The sequence below is a fragment of the Pezoporus occidentalis genome, unplaced genomic scaffold (genome assembly GCF_034315485.1).
Source record: "Pezoporus occidentalis ecotype Australia unplaced genomic scaffold, CSIRO_AGI_Poc_V1 ctg145, whole genome shotgun sequence".
Lineage (NCBI taxonomy): Eukaryota > Metazoa > Chordata > Aves > Psittaciformes > Psittacidae > Pezoporus > Pezoporus occidentalis.
Genome location: NW_026913263.1, coordinates 712,279 through 739,045, shown reverse-complemented (window position 1 = coordinate 739,045; position 26,767 = coordinate 712,279). Strand labels below are relative to the sequence as shown.

Genomic DNA, 26,767 nt, shown 5'->3' with positions numbered 1-26,767 from the left:
TGTTGGTTTGCTCTGCTTTTGCTTTCTTTATTGATACTCCATCATTCTTTTACCTCTGATGTTTTTGCTTTGTCGTGTGTCAGCATTTTAAGCTATTTTGCACAATTTCTTTGGCAAAAGAGTCTGAAGAATTTGTTTTTCTGTCACTAATTTATTCTGCTTTAATACACTCTGAATGCAGTATAGAATCAAGTTAAAACAGATTTATAGTACAATAATTACTGTTTGAAACGAAAAGCTTTGAATATTCATAGAAGAAAATAAATACTATTCATGTTAACGTATCCTTACTAATAAATAGAGAGCTAGTAAACAGAGAACTTCAGGGCAGAAGAATGAAAATAAACCCAAAATGAGGTGCTCTCCTTTCTTAGACTGTTACTTCTTTGAAGGACTGATGTTATTTATTGAACACTCAATGGTGTGATGTGCAAGAAGTGTGAGCTCAACCCCAGACTCCAGGATGGTACCATGACCCTTCATAAATGTACTTTGTAGTTTTAGCTGGGAGAGGGTGTAATTTACTCAACTTTATTCTTGCTTTTTTCTTATTTCCTTTCTGTATTTTTTTAACAGTTATTGGAGTCCATTTTAGTTCTGTGATCAAACGGGACAAGATGTCTAGACATACACATAGACTGCAAGAATATGTGCAAGTACTAATTGCATACTCAGATTGCTTTGCTTTTCTGTGGGTGGCAGGCTTGATACCTGTGCGCTGTCACATCTCCCCCACAAGCTTTACTTCAGTTTCTTTCCGTTTGAGACATCCTTGTATTGACCTGTAAAACCTGATCTGTATTCATCAACAGGCACTTGAATACTGTCTGATTTGATGGGTACAGTTTAAGGTTTGCATGGCAATAATAGTAGAGATTTGTGGTAAGATTAAGCTATAATTACTGCACAAATCTATGAACTCCATCAGAGCTTTACTATAAAATAATTTGCTTAATTAAAAAATCGAGACAAAACTGAAAAGAAAGGGATGAGTTTGGTGTCGTTTCAGCTTTAGCATTTCCTTTCATGTGCTGTTGATGTTTGCAGGCTTTAATATCTAATTTAGGCACTGAAATCCATAACGAGGAACCTGGGAAAAGCTATTCACTTTGCTTTTATAAAGAAAATAACTTTTGGTGCCTTCTCCCCCATTATAGCCTGAGGCAATGCTATAGGAAATTTCTGAAGGGACTGCTCCCGAGAGAGCCCAAATCCTGACTTCGTTAGAGTCGTGTTAAATGAAGTCGTGGTGACAAAATGACTATAAATAGGTTATCCTCCATAATACAGCGTTCCAGATAGTCTCACATGACGCGGTGTGTCTTCACAGCAGAATGGCAAAGGCGGCTTGCGTGTTTCAGAGCCACCGTGGGCACGCAGCGGGGAGCGGCTTGGGTTTGTGGTTCCCCTTAACCGCCGTCACCTGCGCTGGGGCCGTGCCCAGGTGTGCGCCATGCCGAGTCCCTGAGGGGAGAGGCCGGTTCCAGCCGGTTCCAGCGCAGCGCGGCCTCAGGGCACAGCTGAGCCCGTTAGCCGAGCCGGCAGCGCCTCAGGGAGAGCAGGGTGGAGAAGCAGCAAGCGGGCATGCAGGCAGTGAGGATGAGGAGAAAAAGAGTGAGGAACAGCGCCAGGACACGCTGGCCAGAGCAGGAGGAGCTGAGCAGGTATCTGAGTGACTGTGGTCTGAGGGAAGGAGCGCACGGAGCAGGCTTGTCCTGAAGTACTGCAGCCCAGGGACAGAACCCAGCTGGAGCAGGGGAAAGGTGTGAGGAGGAAGGAGGAGCAGAGAGAAGCTGTTATGGACTGCCAGCCCCAGTTCCTCTGCTGGGAGGGAGGAAGGGCATGGGTCTTGGGGACAGGGGGCTTTAAGGGGGTTTTGTCTTTGTTTCTTACCAACGAACTCTATTTTAACTGGCAATAAAACACATTTCTGCCAACTGGATGTTTTGCTGGGGCGGTCATTGGTAAGTGATCTTCTGTCTTTATCACATCCCATAGATATTTTCATTGTATTCCTCCCTGCTTCGTCTGTTGAAGAGGGGGAGTGAGAGAGTGGCTGGGGGGGAGGCACCTGGCAAAGGTCAAAGTCAGCCCACCACAACCAACCCCAGAACCATCTCCTGGCCTGTTCACCACAGTTAATATGGAGTCAGTAAAAGGGAAGAAAACCCCTACTGCCACAACTCTGCCTTTTGATGTGTAGCTGTCAATGTGAAGATTATCCAGGTGTTGATAAGTGTAACTTGTTAGTAGTAACAGAGTCAATACAGCAAATGGGTTTGTACCTGGGGATAGTAAAACAAGGCAACAAGATGTGCTCGAGGACAGACGTGCTGTTTGTGACAAGAGCCCGCAGTTCATCAGGTCTGTCCAGATGCTTTATCCCTGACACACCTCGTTATTACTGCCAAAGTTTTTCTGTAAATGCTTTTATATTCTGGATGTGAAGCATTTGCCAAATACGTTTGTAAATGCGCAGAGCAGATTGTTCTGGATGGACTGACCAAGTGCTCATTGCTGCGTAGCTTGTGGCAAAGCCAGGTGAAAACTGGGAGGTTATAGGTTGTAGGAAAATTGACTGTAAAAGAGAATGGACGCTTGCATACCAGATTGACTGGTGTCTTCTTACTCAGCTGCTTTCAAGATGATAAAGTTTTGAGGTTTGTTTATGGTGCTACTCTGACTACAGCCATTAAAATCTGTGCATCTTCCTCCTCCTCCCAGAAATGTAATTTATTAGTCCCTAGAGTCCTGTGGTGTGAGGAGGGCTGTTATAAACTGCTTTTTGACTGCTTTAAACTCTTTTTAGCCTGGAGTTAAGCTACATTTAACTCTGTTCTACCTCCTCTTTCACACAAGTAATTTCCTTCACTTTAATGGATTTTGCATCTATGGTTCACTTCTAACTGTTTGCCTGAGATCACAGCTACAGCTTCCCTGCTTTCCCTTTGCTGATACCTCCTTCTTTCTTCCTTCCTTATAGAGGACGTTGTGTTGTATGAAAAGGACAACATATGTTTAGCTCTCTGAATATTGATACTTGTTCGTTTTGTTTAAAGCAGTTTTTTGAAGGATAAGACTGAGAACTGGAACTGAAAAGGGCATATTGGAGCACAAGAGAGAGATTGGAGGTTCGAGAGAGGGTTGAGTTTGAGGGTTTTTCTTTTTTAATCACTGCATAGGACCTAATGTGACCAGCTTTTACAAAATTGTGTTCCAAAATCTCATTTCTCATTTCTATTTAAAGTAAGTACTTGTGATACTTATGTAAAAATACGTAAAAAAACATAGTGTAATTTAAAAGCAAAGTGTTCTGGACTTGAGTGAACCATCGGTGCAAGAGTGAGGGCGTAGCTCTTTCAGCAGTTCTGTTTGGAAAGTCTGAACATGATGATTTTTGTGCTGATTCATTTCATTGCCAACTCTTTTACTAATAGACCCAAAAGACCTTTTTAATAGTCCAGATTTGCTTATTTGATAGTCACAAACTCCATTGTCTTCACCTTGTGTTAGAAGTTAGAACTTGTTCACATTAATAGTGTATTACAGTGGATATTTCCTGTCTTCAGCTTATATTTACTTTGGACCACATCTAGTGGTAAGATCTAACCACAAATCTAGTGATTTTATATTTATAGCTGTGCACGATTATCTTCCTACAGTAAGTATTTTCAGCCCTGGACATGTATGTCTTTCTGTTAGATCTCGTCTGTATTTCATTTTTCAGGCAGGGCCAGAAGCAATGTTGGTGCATAGTTGAAAGCTTGTGCATCTTTTCATCTCAATATTGTTTGATAAGAATGCCAGATGATTCCATCTGTGCTTAACCTGCTTCAGCAAAACAGATGTATAAGCAAGTTCAGAGAAGTTCACAAATTGCTGATCAAACTGGATTGCACTGAAATCTGTTTTCCTAAGTCACGCAAATCTAGTGGTCTCTCAGGAAAACAAACTCAAGTAGATGGAATTTCATCTCATCTTACCTATTTTTGATAAAACATTTTTTTCTAATAATTTGTTACAGTAGAAAACACTTCTGTTTTTCTTTGTGATGTTATTCTGTCAGATCTAGTTTATGAGCGCAGGTATCTTTATTTAGAGGCCTTTTATAAAGCACTCATTTACAAGCAGAAACACGACCAGGACAGTGCTAACTTAGAAAGTCTCACTTTCAGGCCACCCAGTCAGTGTTTCCCCAGGTGAGATTCAGGCATTTCAAGCTTTGTATACAAGTGGGAATGGTGCTTATTTGTTTAAAAAACAGCATTCTGCTGTAAAAGGAGATTTTATTTTTCAACTTGGGATCCTCACTCACTGCCCATTGGCAATTTTATGCAGTGTGAGACATGGACATGTAGAAAAGAGCTGCCTTGACACACAGTTTTTACCTAGAAATCTGGAATAGTTTGGACGTGCTTCCTTGCCTTAGGGTACCTTAGTGTTAGCCTCAGACTTTCCTTTTTGTGGGTTCCCATATATCTATTTCCTGCAGGGGCAAAAAAAAAGTCTGGCTGGACTTGGAGAGTTTAGTTTTGCTTTCCCCTCCCTTCCCCTTTTCTTCACTCTCATATTTGAAGAATGCTAAAGAATAGTAGTTCTTTTAGGAAGGATTGTGGTGGTGTTTTAGACTTCATTTATTTTTCCTGATGGGTATGGTGTGGGTTTTGCTTTGGGGTTGTTTTTTTTTTGTACTCTCTATGGTAATATTAATCTTTTAAAGTAGTTTTGCAGGTGGATTTTATCATTAATTGCTTTAGTCCGTATTAAAGTGCAGATAACAAATATTCATATCCCCCCCCAACATAGATACCCATGTCAGTCTTAGTAACTGGGATATAAAAAACATTAGGAATGGTTTTCTTTTGTGGTGAATTGTTCCTGCTGTTCAGAGCCATGATGCTAGTGACTGGCAGAAAAACAACTTTTTCACCTCTCCATTACTTGAAATCTAAAGTACTGGATTTATTATATGATTGAAATAAGTGATTCCTGCTGTACATAATAAATCCTCTTATCAGCAGCATGAGGTTCTGTCAGAAAATGGACCCCTTAGCAGACTGAACCTGAATTTTTAGAAATACAAAGTTACTCAGGTTAAGTAGCATCAGTTAACTCTGCTTTTTGATAGAACTATTTTAAAGCTTGTACGAAGTCGATTAATGTTCCTGTAGGGTAATAAATGAAAGTTTGGTAACTTATTAATCTCTTTCTCTTTATCTCTCTTTGTCTTTCTCACACTTTTTCTCTTTCCAAACTTATTAATCTCTCCCTCCCTCTTTCTCTCCCCTCCTCCCCCACCCCCCTTTATTTCTTTCTCACTCTCTTCCCCTCTCCTCCCAAAAATATGCCTTTACAGAAACATAAGGTAGATCTTTTCTACAAACTGCGGCATGTGATGAATGAGCTCATTGACCTACGTAGACAGCTGCTGTCAGGTCACTTGACACAGGATCAGGTGCGAGAGGTCAAGAGACACCTCACAGTGAGGCTGGACTGGGGCAATGAGTAAGTACAGGTACCAGCTGGGTACTGTTTGTTCTGATTGTTTTGAAATAGCTTTTATAAAACATACAAGCAAAACAACCAACAGCTTTTACCTTCCACTAGTATTTGTACACAAGAAGAACTTTTGAGTATCTGGAAATCAAATATAACATTTACAGTGAGATTATTGCTTAGTTCTTCTACTATTACTATAAAACGAGCTGTTTGCTTATTAGTAGACCTTTTCCAAGTCTCTCTGCACTTTTAAAAGGATTAGGTCACTTTACATATTTTATATGAATGTAGTGAATATTAGGCCTGGGATGATGTTTGTATAGATACTAAATCCACATTTTTTGCAATTGAAGAAGCGTTTTCATGGTTGGCGCAATAAGAGGATCTCGCTGGCAGCAGTGACATTGGAGCTGGAGGTGTGATATTTAGACTTTATTTTAGATAAAGTAATTTCTCAGAGGTTTAGGCTCTCTTTGGTCAGTTCCATGGTGAATTTGCTGAGAGGTTTTTTCAGAGCCAAAGATGACTGCAATTCAGATAAAAGCTGAAATGGAAATAAATGGCTATTAGAAAAAAACTAACCCTTCACCAGAGTTGGTTTTGTTCTGACAATGTTATCAGGCAGTAAGTTTTGTATAAAATGCACATGGCCTTTTCAGAGGAAATCTCCCCCTCCTCAGACGTTGCTTTTCAACTAGGAGGAGGATTAGTGCTAATTAATATATGGGGGCAGAAGGGAATTCTGGATGTTGACAGCTAAGGAAGAAAGTAAAGTGTTTTTCACTAACATATCTTTGTTATGGCTCTGTTCTTTAGTCACCTACTTCAGGACTCCCTCTGAGGGACATACTTGACTAAGTTCAAGATATGACTAGCTCCCATGCTACGTTTCATTTCTCTCTTGTTGAAAGCAAGCTTTGAAGGACATAGACTAATAGATTGCATCAAGTCATTGTTCTGCAGTGCCAAGTTACAGATATTTTCCATTTTTATTCCCAGTGGAGTAAACGGAACCAAGAGACCATTTTTGAACATTATGCCTAGATGTTTTCATTCAAAGAATGTATAGATAAAATCAGCATCAGGAAGCTGCAAAAATGTTAGAAGAAAAAAAGATAAGGAGAGTAGACATGAGTGCAGCAGTGAAGAAAATAGCTTGTTCAGTGAGGTGGCTATAGACATCTTTATTCATGTAAAATCATTAAATACAAAGTACATTAAAACTATAAAGGTAAATCTAATACATGACAATTATGGAGAAGCATCAGTGAAAACAGTAAATATAAATATGTGATTAAATTAATCTGCTCAGGATGCTTATTTAGGAAAAATATATTTGTGTTTCTTACTACATAAAAACAGGGACTCGCTTCCCTAGAGTAAAAGGTGTATATTATCAGAGATACATGCTTAACCAGAAGAGGGTATTAATAAAGGAACTGCATAAAAAGGCATGTGAGTGCAGAGGTATTTAATGAAATCTGTACACCCTGCAGTCTGGGATTTTGGAAGGTCTTTCTGCAAAATCACTCTTTTCTGCGGAATTTCTGGGAGATCCTGGCACTTTCTTGTGCCTCCCTTCTCCTGAGTCTATCATAAAACTCATGACCACCTGGCTTAATCTTTAAAAAAAATCCTAATGATTTTCATATACATATTCAGATAGTGCTGCCCTTTCTCAAATAATGTAATAAAAGAATGTTGATTGCTGGTATACTTGACACTTGAGAATAAAAGAAATGAAAAATGTTACTAATGTTCCTTAATGTTAACTGAGAACCTTAAATCCATGCAGTTTGTACTAGTTTGAATAGTTACAGACTTGCTCAATCTGAGACATTCCATGACCACGTAACTTTCAGGAAACAGGTGATCTTACGCATTCAATATGTAGCATGTATGCTTATCTAGTGTAAAGCTACTTTTATCCTCACCTTGATCATTAATGCATTGTATTATTTGGGATGAAAGTCACACTTTTGTCACCAGCAGTTAGGTTTTTTTCCATTTGTTGAGCTGGTATCATTTTCCCTTAAATACACTGGCAGTGGTTCTGGTAGTCATCCTTGGTGTTCTCATGGGAGTTGGTGGAGATCAAGGGACAAATGCACTCTTTGGATTAGTAAGTAAAAAACTTTTTGTAAAAGAAATCAGACTATTTTCAGAAATACTACAGGGATTTTTTCTTATTTCTGTATACTTAGTCTAAGAGGTTTTGCTCTGTAGTTTGGTCTATTCAAAGTGTAGAAATAGAACTTATTTTACAGTTACTGCTGCTAACCTTTTGTATTGTTACTAGTAGTTCTTATAATGCAATACTGATGTCCACTTCCTGTAGCAACTTAATTTTCTGTTGCTTACACGTTTTCTCCCCACGACAAAAATATGATCCTGGATGCATCCTTTTTATGATGCTTCATTACTTTTACCAGTTGCCCACAGTTAGCTTGGATTTCTGTGCATATAATGAGTGTTACCGCTGTATTTTCTAGTTGTTCAAAAGAGCAGAATTTACTGTGTTCAGGTAAGCATCTTAGTGGGTTTAGACTTTCAGTTTTAAACATCCTTCTGTGTATTTTTGTACAGGTGAAATCTCGGATGTTGTCTTTTTTCCTAGAAATCTTGCCATGTTTTTTATACAGAATGTTACAAATACTTGTGTTTTTAAAAATGTTTCACTTGGATACAATTTATTAGACTATTGATCTGTTGAAGTCTGAAATGCTATTGGAATTGTCAAATGGTCTGTAAATAACAAGGGGAGAGTTGTAGAGCAGGAAGCAAAGAAAACATGAAGCTGAAGTCTGCAGTTTATCATAATATTTTAAATCATGTTATGGAGTTAAATCTGCAGTGCTTCATCTCATTTTAAATCATATTGTAAGTAAAATAGAAACTTGATTTTGAATTATTTGGTTTTGTGGGGTTTTGTCTAATGAATAGTTAAGTCTTTCAACTTTTACTAGTGATTAGAATGGGAAACCAGAATTAACCTTTAGTAAAAGAACTGTTTCATTCTACAGTCTTTGGCATCAAAAACAGATGAAAGAATTTCACAGAGCTTCTGTTTGAAATGTTTCTGTTCCAGTGCAAAAAATTATTATAGCAGTATGTGCTTATCTTACTTAACAAAAGGGCAGATGAGATTTCTTTAAACTAATATAACATAAAAATCAGAGGTCATCTTAAACATTTTCAGGATTGATTCTTTCAGGTTAATATAAAACCTGTCAGGAGATTAACAGAAAGCATCCAGGTTTCTGAGCACAATGAATTTCCTTTTTATACTGAGGAAAGACACTTCTTTGCTATAAATGTGGGGATGGATACTCTATTCAGGTTCAGAAGCAGAGTAGGGCGTGGGGAACCACTAATAGTTTGCGATTTTTGAGAGGTAAAAGCCATAAAGAAGATGAGTTTGTGGGCTTCTCTTACTTTTTAGTCAAAGGTTATTCTTTTTCACATAAAATGGTACTGAAGTCATTGCATTAAAAGAAATCTTCCAAATAGTTGCCATAAATTCTGCACAGGAAGATCCACAGAGAGCCAAAAGTTACAAATGAACGTTGAGAAGGAAAAGTAGTGTGTGTGTGTGATGTTAGAAATAAATCTTTGACACTGTCATACAAATAAAATGAAACACTGTTTTAAAGTCATGGACTTCCTCTTCCATCGAAATTGAAGTTGCAAAGCCATTGACAGTTGCAATGTTAGTACCTGCTGGCTACTAACATATATTACGCTGTTGAGGGACGAGTGTGATCCAGGGAAGTAAGCATAGTTTTTAAAATTGTCCTAAATTTCAGCGCTCACATCCTGAGAAGATTATTTTGGGACTTTGAGTGACATACCTTAGTGTCTTTTTTTTAATTGACGTAAAAGGAATAATAATCACTTCCTGGCAATGTTGCAACTATTAGCTCAAAGTTCATAAAATGCAGTTGGAGATATGTATTAAATGTACATATGAGATCGTAATAGCTGGAAATCAGTTTGAGAGTTAAAGAATTTCTTAATACTGTAGTTGTTATTGTTGCAGGTAATAGAAAGGAGCGAACGGTTTAAACAACCATAATGAAATGCCCTTAAGATTGCAAGGATAGTTGCCATTTCTCTCTAAACATGTATTTTTTTCTCTCTCCTGAATATACTTGTAGTAACGGTTGAATAGGATTAAAACTGTAAGACACTTTTGGATGTCAGTCTTTGGGGGAAGCCTTAATTACCTCTCTCTGTGGTCTTGTACTCCCATGCTCAGATGTATTTGCCACCATTTCCTTTAATCAGTTCCTCACTAGGATTGCTTACCTTCATCTCATCAGCTTCATGTTAAGAAATAATTTCCTGTGTGGCATTACATCAGTGCTTTACTAATTTCTTTACAGATTACAGCCCCTGCAGTTTTTGTATAACTTAAAATAACTTGATTCTGTCAAATAAGTTGTATTTGCACCGAAAACTTTCACAAACATGTTTCGAATCAATTTCATTTTCCATGGTATTTCTTTCAAAGTCTTCTTTCGAAGTCTGCACGTAATTCATGGGAATCACTGTCAGGATCATTTCCTTTCCTTTCACCACCTTTAGAAATGTGTTTGTGTAAGAGAAATATGAGTAATATTAAATGAGGCTTTGATACAGTGAGAGAAGGAACACAAGGAAAATGGGTGGCTGTAACATTAAAGCTGAAAAGAGTCAAGGTGAAGTGCACATTTATGGAGCAAAGGGGATGAGATCTTGCACACTCTAGAGATGTGATGAGTTCTTCCAATCTGTTAAGAGTGGATGTGCATCTTAAAGGCATTCTTTTTTTTTTTAGTCAGATGACTTATTTCTGTAATATTCTGCTAGGAAGAGTTGTTCTGACTTGGGGTTTTAGGAATTCTAAATGGTGTAGCATTTGTATTATAAGGAAATGGAAAGGTTAGAAATGAGGATTGTTCTTTGAACTTACTGTTTAAACCAAGTTGACTTTATCTAGAAGCCCAGTTAATCTGAAGTAGTCTGATGGCCATCCCTTTCAATATTGAAAGTGCTATTTCCGTTTATCAGCCTGTTTCCATATTAGTTGTGAGACACCTAGAGACAGCGTGGGGTGGACTTTTAATTTCTTTTTTCTCCAAAAAAAGGAAATTTCTCAAGACTTCTATGTAGAAGAGGAGGAATATCTAAATTTCAGGTGGAGTTATCCCAGGCATATGCTATCAAGAGCTAATTGAGAGGCTTTGGGGCAATTCTGTTGGTATGCTTGGGAAATATTGTTGAAAGGCAGTTCAATGTTAAAGCAGAACAGAAAGCACATAAATTTGCTTGTAAAATAAAGTATTGTGGAGAGAGGAACTGTCACATAAACAAACCAGCACATTATCTAATTTTTATGCATGCTGTGTTGTGGAGAAATACTGCTTGGCAGCTGGTGCTCTTACATTCCCACAGTGTTTGATACTGGAGAGTGAAATTGGGGCACTGACTAGTGTTGCCATGTCAAGCGTTACGTTGTCAGTCCTTCGCAGGGAACAAATAGAAGATACAAATGAAGTGCATAAACCCAGACTTCCACGTGCACAATAAATAGCAGCATGTTAGTACTAAAGCACAAGGCACCTTTATTTGCTGGGGGCAAGTAATGTGCAGGATTAACATAGTATTAGAGAATGAGAATCTTCTGGGTTGAAAATCCATGGTGTTAAGGGATTTAACTAAAAATAGGATATCGGATAAGTTTCACAGAGATGCCATTGCAGTTGTGCAGAACATTATTAAGCAGAAGATAATACCTTTGTCATGAATTGAGTAATGAGTCCAACCACTGTTTGACCTCAGTTCTCTGGAGAGTTGAAATTAGGAGAATAGAACAGTATCAGACCATTGCTTAGCCTTGGCAGCTTTTTCTGTGAAGCTTTAATAGTGCTTTGTAACTGCATTGGAACTGTAATGCACTTAAAAGCGAGCTTGATAACATTATTAGGAAATAATTTGTTAATATCTGTATGTTGAGGAGAAATTCCTTTATGAATGTACTTCAGGGGTGGGTGTGTTTACCTGGGAGTGACAGGGAATTTTGGAGGTGGTTTAGATTTCAGATTCAGGAAAACTCTGTGAAAATGATGAGCATTAACTTCTTTAAAACAAACTTTCGTGGTGGCTCTTTGCATGTCACTATTTTAGCTGTTAACCATCCTTTTTCAATTATATTTCTTTTATATTTCTATTTATAGGTTTCTGTTACAAGTAGGCTCAAGCAGCAGCTGCAGGTTAAGGATTACTTAGTGCATTCTTATTTTAATCTTTTCATTTGGTGAACAGATACAGTAATTTTCCTTTTTGCAGCTGCAGCTTTCAGGTACTGGTTTTGGGCCGCTTGTGTCTGTCAGGTTTAATCAAAATGAAGCATGGGAAAGGTGTATAACCATCACTTTCACAATTTAGCCTTAGAGTTTAGAAACCAGTATTTGGCATGAAAACTGCATCGAAGAGGGAATATTATTCCTTTTTCCATTGAAAATAATAATTAATTTTGGCAAAGAACTAAGAATGTGGAAATTGCAGTTTGTCAGTACACTATTTAAATTGCAGTTATAGCAGTGCCTAACGGTTGTTTGCCAGCAAGTAGCCTAGGGCTGAGCTTAATTTTTGAGATGTCATGGGTTTGGGATATAATTAAAGAAGGAAAACCTGATTAAACAAAGTTTCAGCAAGAATTAGGGAGGAACATAATGAAACTTATGGGTAAACTTAGCGGTCAGTGGAGGTTCTTCACACAAACCACGCGTCAAGGGCTTCATACAAACCATGTGTCCTTCCAGGCTGCTGTCTTAAGTTCATTGCTCAGAAAGACACGCTGTGTTGCCTGGAGCCTTCTGTTTATTGCACCGTACAATTACTCTGCAGTACCTGAGAGGTTATTTCCAATGAATTTTTTCATTTGGCATCAGGAGCAAGGATGTTTCCCTCTCTGATTACAAAATTGATCACAAAGGAAAAGAGAAAGTCAATTGTCAGAGTGCAAAGGTGGTCCATGAGGGCACCTCTTCTGATTTGTTTTTTTCTCTAAGACGATAAAGTATTTCAATATAAAACATCTGTAAATGAAGTATCGCAGTTACAGAAGATGAAAGCAGGAAAATGGTTCATTCGGCTGTTTTTTCAATTTTACTCTGGATGTATGTGTTTAGAATAGCTTTCTGTTCTAATGCTCAGGTCTACTTATGCCTCAGAACCTGAAGAGCTAAGAAGCAAAAGTTGGGGTTTGGCACCTCTTAGGTTGTCTTGTTCTACGCTCTGCAATTATTACTTAATATTGTTAATAGTTGTTAATTTATTTCTCTGGATGCAAAATACCTTATGCTGCCTACTGTTCACGTGCAGCTATGACCTGAACTGCCTTCTTTACTGCAGAATCTTTTAACTAATCACCCTCTTTACACTGGTATGCTTTTTTTTTGGTAAAATATTTTGGCTCAAATCAAATGTATAAGCTGTTAGTTCAGAGTAATTAAAAGGGTTTTTTTTTGGTATGTGTGTGTTAAAAATACAGATTAAAATTCTTGTTGTAGTTATAGTATGTTATAAAAAAAAAAACCCAACTGTTTATACAATAATGAAGTTGGGGATTTAGTTGCATGAACACCAGGAATTCCAAAGCAGCTTCCCAAGGTGCAGTATCTATTGGCACATTTGAACAGGGTTGCTAATGGAACTCCTTCATTATGTGTTGAAGGAACCTACTCAAGTCATGCAGCTGAAACCAGAGTATCAACTTTATTTGCCTGCTGCATTTCCATGTATGAAATTAACTTGTTCTGGATTCTGCGCCAATATATTGGCCAGAAGTTTCACCTCACACTGATTGCCCCAGCTGCACTGAAGTCAGTGAACAAAACGTAACAAGTTCATAGTGTATTTTTGATATTTGCATTTGATTTTATTTAGAAGGATTAGCTGTTTAATGATGAATAATTGCAAAAAGATTTAAATAGTTTCGTATTGCTTGTATCATTGCCTTGAGTAAGCACGTTGTAGATAATAGTAACCACTCTAATGTATTATAATTACCGTTGTTCCTTCATTCTCTTTTGCAGACATTTGGGCCTAGATTTAGTTCCTCGGAAGGACTTTGAGGTTGTGGATTCAGATCAGATCAGTGTTTCAGATCTTTATAAAATGGTAAGAAATCTGTGGGAGTTGTCTTTGGGTTTTCACTTTGGGAGGGAAAGGAGGGGGAAAGTGTATTCTTTACTCTTTTTCTTGATTAGATCAGTGTCGTAATGTGACTGTGTTTTTCGTTTGCACTCCAGTTTCCAGAACAGTCAGTGTCTCTATACCCAGAGTTTAGTAAGAATGAGCTAACTTTCTTTCAGAAATGGTCTGTATTTTAATTTTAATTTATAACGTAACATGGAATGAAAACTGGGAAAGGTAATTTTGAATGTTGCTTCTTCTTACAGTTTTCTTGGCTTTAAAATCTATTGTTTCAGAAGCTGCAAATGATGTTCTAAAAAATTAGATGTGTCACATATAGCTAATGGGAATCCTTTTAAACTTTTGGAGAGCAAAGTTAAGGTTGCTTTAGAAATGTGGATTGTGCCATTAATAACCTGTAAAGCCACTAATGCATTTTACAATTTAACTGCATTTGGATTCTTCTTTGTTAGTAGGACTGTGTAATACAGTTAACTTTGTTATGGTTAATGATATAAGTGTAAATGGAGAAGCAGCATGGAATGTTCAGTGAAAACTGAATGAAAACCTTTCCTGAGGGGAAAAAAAACAACACAACAACCAAGCAGACCAGCAGTTACTTTAATACAGTTTCTTAGCTTAATGTCTGCGAAAGAAAATAGTGGGTTGTCTAAATAAATATTGTTACAGTGTCCCTCTCTTCTAGTAAGCTTTTAATTTCCTATTTTAAAATGGTTTTGGTTTTGGCTTTCAGCTACCTAAGATTAGAGAGTGACAGGTCCATGCCTAGGTGGGGGGAGTTTGATATGCAAGAGGTACTTCCTCTATAAACCAAAGGCATGTTTTCTAAACATGCTGTTGCTGGTTTGGATTCTTTGCACCGTGTAACAGTGGATTTCATGGAAAGGAATTAAAGTTGTTACATAAGAAATATTGAAGTTGATTGTTCTGTAGTATTGCTGATGTTTGTTCCTGATTTGCCATATTCCGGGGTGAGTTTGGTGTGATTCCAGCAGAGTTTTCTTTCAAACACTATAGAAATAACTCAGTACAAAATTCAATTAGTGATGACTCAGAGAATGCAAGGCAAGCTGCTAATAGGATTGCTTTATTACTGTTTCATTCTGCAGGGTTCTTTTACGCTGAATACCTGGAGTACAGCAGATAGCTAATGAATTGTCAGATTAGTCTGATTATGTCACCCATCTTAGTCCTGAAGAAAATGCGCACAGCAGTTTGCTGCTCAATGCTGTGCTGGTATCAGGACATGGCCATTAGTCAGTTCATGCTTGTCTCTTGCTTTAGTTTGTAGATTCAAGAAGACACTGCTGTCTTATCGTATCTAGTTTGTAGCTAGAAAGCACTTTCAGGAATGAAAATAGCTGAAAACCTGTTATCTTTTTAACTCACATTGATCAGGAATTGGCATAGGGGAATATGAGTGGGTGTTCTGTTGTTCTGAGGGGTTTGGTGTGGCTTCTGTTATTTCACAAAAAAGCTGGGGAGAGAATCCTCCTTCCTGCCAAAATACTGAGCAGTTTCTCAAATGAGCAACAAGGTTGTAAAATAATCTTGCAGGAGTAGTTGGGACAGCCCAATTAGTCTCTCTTGCTTGCAGGATTGTAGAATGTTAAATGTAACTTAGGAAACAGTCTCATATTAGCAAAACAATGGCTGAGGTGACACCTAAGGCTTTCCTACCTGTGACAGCCAGTTCGGGCATTTTATAGAGTCATTAGACTCGGAATTACTTTCCTTGGTAAATTTTAAATATATTTCCAATTTTGAGTACCATTTTCAGCTGTCAGTTTTATTGCTTGAGTGTATTTGTGACTCCTGTATGACTACTGTATTCATCTCTGTCAGAACTGTTGTGCTTTGAGGCCTTGTAGATCCCGTTTCTCCAGGTTAGTCACGGTGAAGCTAAATACTGTTGGCTTCAGGTTGCGCAACTTTTGTCAGAAATCATTGCTTTACTCCTGAAGGAAACCAGATTGCCCTTTCCCTGGGCCAGTGGTTGTGATTTAAGCTAATATGATGGAACACATTTTTATAATTCACATGGCTTTTGAAATTGTGGGAAAATCCGTGCTCAGAATCCTGCCACAGAGCTCAAAGCTCAGTTGCCACTAGACTGAAGCTGTCATTTAGCAGCACAAGTCCAGCAGAAGGTCAGAAAAACTCGAGTGGTGTTTTTTAGTGAAGGCGTCACAAGACCCAAATGTTGGAGACATTTGCAGAAATCAGAAATGGTGAAACCTGGTGATCAAATTGTTCGGCTTTTCTCTAAATTTACTGATTTGTGTATGTGTCTTCAGGTGTGTGGAAGACAGCCCTATCGGCTGTGTTACTGCTGGCTGTTAGCCGTTACTTTCAACTATCTGAAAAACACCAGCAGGTGTTCCTAATAAGTAGCCAAGTTAATGCTGCCACACCTCATAACTGCTTATTCTTTATTCAAACGGAAAACAAGATTGGTAAGAACTCACAGTTATAAAAATTGCAAATAGAGGCTTCAATTGCCCAGAACTCTGCTAGAAAAGAAAACCCACTGGGCACAAACTGCAGGGAACTCATGAAATCTGTCAGTTGTTTGACTGTCTAATAAAGACTGGGAGAGGACAGGTTTGTGTACATTTGGTTCTAACCCCTAGTAAGAAGACATCAGTTGAGAAAATGGAGATAAAAGGTGGTTTGTGTGAGGTTGACTTGGTAATGACAGGACTTGTTCACTTTCCAAGTATCATTAGGAAGGGAAGGAGGAACAACAATAAAAGCTAATATTGGTAGGTAAGTTATCATGAGAAGCAAGTTTGATGGGAAGGAAGGAAGTAGGTAGGGTTGATAGTTCTTTCAGTAAATCCAAAACAAAACCACAATATACTTGCTAACAGGCCAAGTTGGATAAATTAAGAATTCTTCATTGCCTTCAGTCACTAGAGTGAAGGGAAATTAAGATAAGTAAGAGCAAGGATAGAAGAAGAGAAGTATAGAAAAGTATAATGGAATAGCATAAATGAGTTAATAGAACAGTTAGAAAGGCAATGCACAAATTAATATATAACAAGGAAATATTGCCAGTTGTATCAAGAAACAGTTTTTGTTTTTTTGAACAAACAGTTACTGGGAAACTAAAAAGTTTTTATACTGGGGGAATCTTGCACATGATGCAAGAAAGTAACATGGTGCTTAAGATGCTTTTTGCCTCCCTCAAGCTCTAGTAAGGGGATAAAGTCACTAACAATACCTGTGGAAAAGGGAAGGGAGTCACACCTGAATGGCGTGTGGGGAAGTTCATGCAGTAGTTACTGGTTCCAGGGTATTTAGAATTACGAACTTATTTCATTCGGAATGTCTAGAGAAGCCAAATCAGACATGTTAGTAGTAATCATTGGAAAGATGGTAAGGTTCCAGAACGCTGGCACAGGGCAAGGGTACTTTACAACTTTAAAAAAATGTGATGGAGAAAGAGGATCCAGTGATCATTCTCTCCCTGTAAAAAGTGCTGGAACAGAAAAAAACCACAATTATTTGCAAGAAGGAAATGGGTAATAGTGACTGTGAACTTGTTCAGAATAAGCAGTTTAAATTTAAAAGTTCCAGTTCACTTCCAGAACATAAAGGTGTCTAGTGGATGCAGAGAAAAGCAGCCTTTCTCATAGATAGGCATCGCATTTGCTAATCTGCTGTCAACTGGGACCTCCCTAGCTAGTCAGGACTGCTGATAAATGATAGAAAGTGACTTGTGAGCACTTCTGCCAGGTCCCTCGTACCCTGATATCTTCTTGATGTAGTCTCATTAGGAAGATTATCTCTCCTTTTGTAGTAAAAGGTCTTTTTTTGGTTCTGTGTGAAGGACAGTGACAAAGCTTGAAGAAAAGTATTGCCTAGTATGTTTTGTGGGCTCTTTGGCTCTTATCTCTTTTGAAGCTATGGGGTTATCAACAGATTGTGCTAGTCCTGTTACAGAGTGTATGTGTTTGGTCAGAGTAAGATGTTGGATATGTAATAAAAGGAGGCAAATGAAGAGAATGGCTAGTAACATGTGGTAGTGTTAATGTCAATATTTCAATTTAAAATGCTAATGTTAAGATGAATGTGTGTGGAACAGGCATAGCAGAATCATTAATGATATGGTTGTTAAAGCTCTCTGAAACCTTTTCAATTTAGATTAGTATTTAAATCTCCCCTCGGAGATTAAATGGGTTCAGTGAGTCCTGCAGTCCATTTTCTGATTATAACATTTTCTAGCATGAAAGACTTTAAGTACAGCATCATCCTCTGAGTTCCGTTTTGGGGATGCAGCTCTTTATTTTAATGCTTCTTTACAGGTATTGGTCACCTGAAATTGTAGAAAAGTCTTTAGCCATTTATCAGAATTTAATTTTCTGATCAGAACAATAAGTTTAAGCAAAGTCTAAAATCCATATCTGTGTTTTGAACAAATGCATCTTTTCATAGACAACATACTGGTAGGTGAGGATTAGTACTGAGGTGTTTCCCCATTTAGCAAGAGAATACATAAATTCTATGGTATAGGGTGATGGACTTTTCAGAAAGAAATGTTATTACAGTGTTGGAAATTCTCTCTAGCTGATTACAGCCGTTAACTTTAAAAGCTAATTTACTACCTGTAAATTCAAGTAGTTAGGCTAAGAAATGGCTTAACTGAGAGAAGCCTTTAGGAAAGCTAGTGGTCTTGTGAGTGATAATACACTGTCAAATATGGCTGTGAAAATCTGGTCATAACCTTGAACAGTCACATTTTTAAATGACTATTCTAATGCTGCACAGATATAATGTAAGTATTTCTTACTTTCAAAAAGGTTTAAGTGTTACTGTTTTGTATCTCCACAGCATTTGTCAAGTAGACACAGTGTCCAGCAGAGCACATCACAGGTAAACATCATCTACATACAGGTTTTTGTTGTCTTTAAGTTATTGGTACTGTATGTAAATGCATGATGGATATCGTTGGTTAAGTCCCTACCCATAGAACACTTCCTCAGGAGATCCCCAAGTAATGATCTGACTAAGGTCCTTCTTCAGCTTTTGTTTAGGTCTCTCTTCCTTAGCTCTAACTGTTGTTCTTAAAAGATAACTTTTGTAGTGAAATCAGAAGCCTTTCTCTGTGTATGTAAGTTGTCTTTCCACCTGCTAACACATGGCTTACTAAGCTTCTGTTTCACATATCCTTTCTGTAGTAATGTAATCCATTCCTGGTCATGGAATCTGGATCTAATCTTTTCAAGGCACCTGTCCTTTCACAGGTACCGGTCTTGAAAGGATGAGGATTTACTTGGATTTAATTTAAAATCCAGAACAAAATTCAATTGAAGCTTTATTTTTAAAGCTAGTACAAATCTAGTTTTCAAGTCTGAAAACTTCAAAATTTTCTTTGTTAGTGCATACCTGTCTGTACACTTGGAGAAGGCGAGCCTAGTGAGCTTAGGATATTCCTGCAACCTGTTTATTAAGATCAGCATAGAAAAGATATAAAGGGCTATAAATATTGATCAGTAAACTTATTTCTAATTATGCTTCTTTCTCTTATCTCTACCCCAATTTTCACTGTTTATAAAAAAGTCTCAATATACGGAGTCAAAATATAAACCTTTCTGCTATCCTTCCAGTACCTAACAGGGCCAACAAGAAAGCTGGAGATGGACTTTTTACAAGGGCATGTAGGGACAGGACAAAGGGGAATGACTTTAACCTGACAGAGGAGAGATTTAGGTTAGACACTGGGAAGAAGGTCTTCACTGTGAGGGTGCTGAAGCACTGCCACAGGTTGCCCAGAGAAGCTGTAGCTGCCCCATTCCTGGCAGTGTTCAAGGTCAGCGTGGACAGGGCTTAGAGCAACCTGGTCTAGTGGAAGGTGTCCCTGCCTGTGGCAGGGTGTTGGAATACAGATGATCTTTAAGGTGCCTTCCAACCCAAGCTGTTCTGTGATTCTCTTTGACTTTATTGATTGCTCATGTTATCAACCAATGTTAAGATGTTTTTTTTTATATACCTGCAGGACATATTAGCCTATAGAGCCTGGCTCTGAATCATAGAATCGTAGAATTGTTTAGTTTGGGAAGACCTTTAAGATCATTGAGTTCAACCATTACCCCAGCACTGCCAAGTCCACCACTAAACCGTGTCTCTTCAGTGCCACATCTGCATGTCTCTTAAGTATGTCCAGAGATGATGAGTTGACCACGTCCCTGGGCAGCCTGTTCCAATGTTTAACAACCCTTTTAGTGAAGGAATTTTTCCTAATAGCCAGTCTAAATCTAATGCAACTTGAGGCCATTTCCTCTTCTCCTATCATTGGTGCAGCCTTGCCAGTGCAAGTATGGGGGGGGGGGGAATCACTTCCCTGATCTAGCTGGGCCCCATAAGTGACCTCCATAAATGAATTATAGTTGCTGCAAAGAAATAAGGTAACAAATGTTATTCTTAAAAATGCTTTGAAGTCCATCTGTTTTAAATGGAAATCTTCAAGAGCCACCCTACCACCACTTTACAATAGTTTGTTTTCAGTACCAGAATCAAGACAATATTTGAGAAATAGGTGTAATTGGTTTTCTTGATAAAAATGGATTTCAAATGCATAAATCATTTATCTCTAGTTGGTTATCATGGTTTCTCAAACTATTCAAATTAAAAGTGGGGAAAACCAGGACGAAAACTTAATCTGGCATGCATCTCTGAGGCAGGATATATTGAGATTAAGGTTTTATGTGATGGAGAAAGTACTGCAGAATCTCAGTTAAAGTTATCACGTTGGTCACGTGCCCTTTATTAGTGAAGAGTTAAAAGTCACTGTTACTGTTTTTAATCAGGTGGATACGATTCGTCAGCGTCACGGGGAAGCTTGTCGTATGCCAGTGCCTCATCACTTCTTCCTCAGTCTAAAGAGCTTCACCTACAATACAATTGGAGAAGACACAGATGTCTTTTTTTCTCTGTACGATGTTCGAGAGGGCAAGCAGATCAGGTAGGACTGTATCAAGTAACTAAAAAGCTTACTAGGTAAAAGATTCTGAGCAAAGCAAATACGTTGGAGAGAAACATATGAGCTGTTCTTGTGACACAACTGGAAGGACAAAGCTTATAAATCATAAATTGACAGCCCTGCATTGCATGCTTGAGAACATCACTAATACTGATCATTGCATATGACATTTTGTGCTTACATATAAGCGAAGAATTAAAGCCACAGAATAGTTGAACTGTGTTCAGGTTTCTGACTTTGCCTCCACATGTTACTGGAGGTCTTAGTGTTTAGTAGCTGCCTTTTTAGGGCCGTGGTTTAAGAAATACCAGTAATGGCAGGACCATGGTGTATGACTGTTTTGGAAAGAGGGCTGCTATTCGGGTGCTGAATTGAGGCTCTTTAATGCTCAACCCACTCTTTGCCTTGCAGGCATGTTACAGTGTAGCTTGTTTTCATTACTCTTGCTATCAATATAAAGTGAACTATTCATATTCATCCCTGTGTCTACACTGGACAACTGTGCTGCTCAGGACATTGGGGTAATTGTTACTAATGTTAGCAAATAAGATATGTGCTGTATTTTTTGTTTACAAGCATGTGTTTTGAAAACATCAGAATATGTAAAAAGTACTGCAGCATATGCACTGTGTCTCAGAAATTAAGTAGGTGTATCTTAGGCTAAAGTGTGGCTTGATCTAAACTACACCATGTTTGTGAGGTTTTTTGGGTTTTGATTAAGGCATGTCCTGAGAGTTGGCACAGACCATGTTTGCCACTACTGTGGTCAAAACTGTCCTATTTTCAGCAAATTAGGTTTAGATTTGTTCTAAACAGAGGAAAGAGACCCAAAGGGTTCAGAGTAGAGTGCTAACAGTTTTGTAGCTCTTCAGAATACATCCCACTAAAAAAGTGGTCTATATTAGAAAGCTCTTGACTGCAGCTTATAAATGCATGTCTGCCACCATTTAGTTAGGCAACTTAAAGATCGTTTTGCAGAAAATGGCAAGAATGCCTAAGCTGGTACTACATCATGTTTATTTCACCCCCACGAGGTGAGAAATGCTTGTTTTGATGTAGTTAGGGAGGACATGCCTCTAATTCCCCTATTGAGAGAATTAACAAAAAATAGGTGTTAAGAGGGAAAGGTGAAAATGGAAAAACAAAACAAAAAATACGCACAATTAATTAGTTCATACCTCAAAGCAGTAAAATATCGGATTATTTAGATGAAGGAAGCTGCAGGGAAGGGGAAGGGACAAGCTGATCCCCTGACTATGAAAGGTCTCAGAAATTGCCTCAGAAGGAGATGAATTATCTTGGGCTGCAGTTTGCATAGTATGTAAACGTTGAGTGGGAAAGCCTCGAGAAGGGGGTTTGCAAATGATTAAAAAAAGAAAATAATAGTTATAATGAGAAAAAGCAAGAGAGTGGTTCAGGCACTTTTAAATATCTATAATAATGTTTTGATGTGCAAACAGTTGTTATTACTTAGCTCTTCATCAGTGATCTGATGCAGTGAGAACAGCATAATTTTACATTTTCTTGTGTCCCGAAGAGTGGTGGAGAAGAAATGTGTAATGAGGCTGAGCTCTGGTTTAGTGAAGGAAGTTAAAGCCAGAAAACAGACAAACACGCTGCTGCAAATTCAGAATGATTTTTTTGTATCTACTTTAAAAGATTAAGTTTCTTTCCTCTCAGGAGACAGTACATTAAGGTAAAAAGCAAAGCTTCTGCACGCTGCATTCTAAATGAAAAAGACAAATTGAGTTTTCTGAAATGGTTTCAAGGTTGATAAATTCCTTGCCCAGACAGTTCACATTGGAGGTTGACTGGCTTTCAGTGTTACTGCTTTGGACATAGAGTAGATTAAAAACATTATGGAACCTGCTGGTTGCAATAGTTATTTCCCAGTTAGGTTAAGTGAAGAACTGGTGGAAGCTCCAGTATCTTTGAAGAGCTGAAGTAATAGCATGTACCAGTTATGGATTAGGAATCGGAAGGTTGGAGCAGGAGCTGAAATGCAGTTTGAGATATATTCCCAGGTTCTGAATACAAATGTGGAACTGTACTGTGTTCAATGGTTTGTGCTTTCTAGAAATGAGAAGCAGCCAAAAGATGACAGTGAGGAAATACGGATAGCAAGAATAAGCATGTTGGTGTTGGAGGGGTAGAACATAGAAGTAAAAAATGGGGAAAAGTGACTTAATTTTTACTCTTGACAGAATTATGAAAAGTAACTAGAACTAGATGGGTGAATGTCTGCGTCAAAACTTTACTTCAGTCCACAACAGAAACAACCTGTCAATCAGAGTATGAGTTAATGGATCATATGAAAAGAGATAGAAATCTTTTATTTGTATGTTTTAAAGTATTTGACATTTTTTGATGCAAAAATTGTCATATATTCTTACCTACAGAAAGCATTAGTGTAGCAACAAAATCTTTCCTCCTAAACTTGAATACTTCCATTTCTTTGCCATGTGGAAGTTAGCAGAAAATAATGAGACTATTAACCTAGTTTTGATTACAGTCGAATGGGGAGTACAGCCCCAAGTGTGAGAAGTACCTTGGGATGAATGATCATGAAATGATAGAGTTGATAGTAACTAGAAAAGGAAAGAAAGATAATGCTAATGTACAGATGGTGAACTTCAGTAAGGCAGATGTCAATAAACATCACAAAAAGATAGGTAAACTGATACAGAGAAAAGAAATCTGAGAGTTGTCGCTTTCTTAATGATACTATTGAAGAGTACAAAAGCAAATTGTTTCAATATGAAGGAAATTGTATATATGGAACATCAGAAAGTCTGTATCACGTAGTCTTTGGTGAAATGGAGTCTGGAAGGAAATATAAAAAAGGAGAAACTAATGAAATTGCACAAGCAGGGATGGGAAGAGACAGAAAATTGTAGGAAAAAAAAATGCAATTACCGAAGGACATCAAGGAGAAAAAAAGAATAATTCTATAATGCTTTACCAGCAAATATATGTTTTTTACAAAATCATGAAATAACTGAAGAGATTAAAGGGGACATTAAGCTATCAGCAGATGTTACCAAGATAACTGGAGAATTTAGTAGCTGTTTTGCCTCAATCTCCCTAAGGTAAGCTACAGTCAGATGACAAATGCAAAAGGTTCTGGAACAAATAAACTATTAGCAGTGAGAAGCTAACCAGATGATAAGTACAAGTCAACACAGATTTGTCAAGCAGAAGTCACATCAGAGCCAGCTAATTTGTTTCTGCTATATGGGGATGCGATGTATGCCTCAGCATTAAACTTGCTAGGGTAAAGCAAGGAGACTCAAATTGAACTATTATAAAAGGGCTGGAAAACTGGTGGAAAACCTGATCCAGAGTATTATCCGTGCTGGAAGGATGCAATGAATATGGGTTGTTTTGGTTTTCGTTTTTGCAGTATTATTTTGATGAGAGGAAAAAAAACTCTATTCAGTAAAGTGATGAGGTTTGGCTACTTTTAAATAGCTCCTTTTTACTAATAAATGCATAAAAACACACATAATTTCAGAAATGACGCATTCCAAAAGCATGAGATCAGTTTTTTTCTGAAAACAAGCTTGAAGAATCCGCTAAGTATGAAAATGGATAAATAAATCTCAGATTTTTTTCTTTATAAAGCTTATGTTTAAACATGTAAAGGCTTTTTTTATTCTGCCTGCGTCTTAAACCAGAATAGATGTTTCTATCACTGTTTTACCAGTTACCCTATTTTACTCCACCGGGATTGAAGAGTTTCTTGTCATCTATAAATAACCTTAATTATGGAGAGTGAATAGAACAAAAAAAGAAATTCTAATGTGATTGAATTTGAAAAACTGGGGCCTAATCAGTAATTATGCATGGAAAATAGTGTCATGCATATTTCTGGTTGTAACTCCTCCATCTGCCTACTTACTGTGTCTTTACCATGCCCATTATAATACAGGCCTCCTTATGACAGGAGATTGTGGAAGATGTGCTAAGCATCCATGGGAGTGTTGATGGCTTTGACAGAGGAAGTCCATGTGTACATTTTGCATACAGAATACACTTGAGTCCTTTTTGTTGCGAGACCACTCTTTCTCTCCAGTGTCTGTAGGAGGCATCATTTGCTGATGCATCCTCTTTTCAATACATGGCACTATGAGAAGCCTTATGATCTTTCAGCTAGTCTGTTCGGTCTGAATGTGCCACTACCTGGGGTGTTCTGCTTGTTTGCTTGTGTGTTTCTTTTTGCTGTCAGTTTATCGTGGTGTTGCATTCCATGGAGTATAAGATTGGCCCACTCTGACACACAGTCAAGAAGTTACATGAGATTAGCTACAAAAAATTGTCTGTGCAAGTAAAGACTGGATTATAAAAGTTCAGCTGGAGTTGAATGTAGAGAGGGAGAGAAAGTTACTCACACATGAACACCAGCTGCTGTAAGTACATCGCCAGCAGACGGGCAACAAAGGAAAACATGGCTCAAATTAGGAGCAGGGCAGTATATGATGCAGCATGAGGAAAAGGTAACTAAGAACAGTGGCTGGTTTAAGTAGTGAATATTTTGAGTTTAAACAGTTGTAGTAGTAGCAACAGGTGGCCGTACATTATTCTAGATGTAAATATACAGTGGGGATTGGTGACTAAGGACATTTACAATGACCTAGTAATGAAACTCTTCAGATTTTATGATGGGTTTTGTAAAATGTTCTCAAAGAAAGACATTGAAAGTACATTCTTTGGTTTGCATTGTGCACAAGCAAAAGTTTGGTAGCTCCTAATTTGCTGCTCTTGTGCCATCTGTCTTATAATCAGCTCTTCACTTATAAGATCACATACTGTTCGGAGAGCACCATAGCACACATTATATTTTCTCCTATCTACTTATATGACTGTCCTTATTATTAACATCTATTATTCCATTCTGTCCAACTCAAAAATCTATGTAACTCTTTTTGCAGTGTCTTCATGGTACCAACTTTATTTTGGTTTTGGAAACAAAAAGGAAATCATAGCAATTTTTCAGGATATTGCATTCTTTTTCTTCAACACGTGTGCCACAAGGTCACCCAGAAGTGATCACATAGAACAAATGAAGAAAACATTTAGGGATAGGTAGATGTTATTCAGTTTAAGAACTGCTTTTTCTTCTACACTGTGCTATTCCAATGTTTTTCTGTTTGATGCTCCCAGCACATCAATGCATGATACAATTATGTTATGAAAAATACTAAAATGTCCAGTATTTTAAAAGTCTATATTACAGACATGCAGTCAAAATAAGAGTTTAAAGTTCATGAAAATGTACTCTGGAAATCTTACTTAAGGAACCAGAAAGGATGAGAAGTACATCTTTTCCCTACATTAAAAAAAGGGGGGAGAGGAATACAGTGGAAAAAAGATGGTACTTTTTATTCTGTGGGTTTGCCTGGGAAGGTAGCAGAGAATAGGACAGGAGAAGCAGCAGCTGCTCTAACCAAAAATATTCCTGTCGGAAATTAGGATTCCAGTTTACCTAAAGAAAGGTGAAAGCCAGCTGAGATCCTGACAGCCACTGGGGAATCCTTAATGTGATCTTCATGATGCATCCTGTGGATCAGCATTACTTTAATTTATTCAGTAGTCAGAAGTTTTTAATTAAGCATCTTTAGCCATAAATTCTGTCTAGGTAAGAATGATTGTTGATCAGAGTCCAAACTTGTCTTGCTCATAATTGTGGCAGATATTTAAACTTGGAGTACTGTAGCATTTTTAGAGGCTGGTTGGTTGCTTGGCACTTTGTTAGTAGGGCATGCAGGGTGGGGGTTAGCATGTTCATCCACAGAAGTTAGGCAAACAGAGGAAATACCTTCTACTGGCAGAGGAGAGTTTTATGGCATATGCAGTATGGTAATGGTAAGTCTAGACTCTAAAGGTCACTCAGGAGTTAGTATTATATCCAGCTCCCTATTTTAGTGCATAAAAAGGCAAGTTTAGGTTTATCAATTTTACTTGCATCTTTTTTCCTGTTACGACTCCTTAGTCATAACCGAGCATCCTTAGGATGCTTTGAATCCTGGAATGATGATAGAATAGTTAGGATTGGAAAGGACGGTAAGATTATCTAGTTCT

General features: G+C 37.8%; 1 protein-coding gene across 9 annotated transcripts in view; it reads left to right on the top strand.

The window, feature by feature from the left end:
* The window catches only part of DOCK3 (dedicator of cytokinesis 3), a 205,349-nt gene that overhangs the window by 61,254 nt on the left and 117,328 nt on the right, over positions 1-26,767 (top strand). For all 9 annotated transcript variants that reach the window (XM_062610197.1, XM_062610194.1, XM_062610199.1 and 6 more), the window contains exons 6-9: positions 5,357-5,505; positions 13,581-13,665; positions 18,538-18,579; positions 20,514-20,668. In XM_062610197.1, the coding sequence (XP_062466181.1) occupies positions 5,357-5,505; positions 13,581-13,665; positions 18,538-18,579; positions 20,514-20,668 (431 nt within the window). The remainder of the gene's footprint in view (positions 1-5,356; positions 5,506-13,580; positions 13,666-18,537; positions 18,580-20,513; positions 20,669-26,767) is intronic.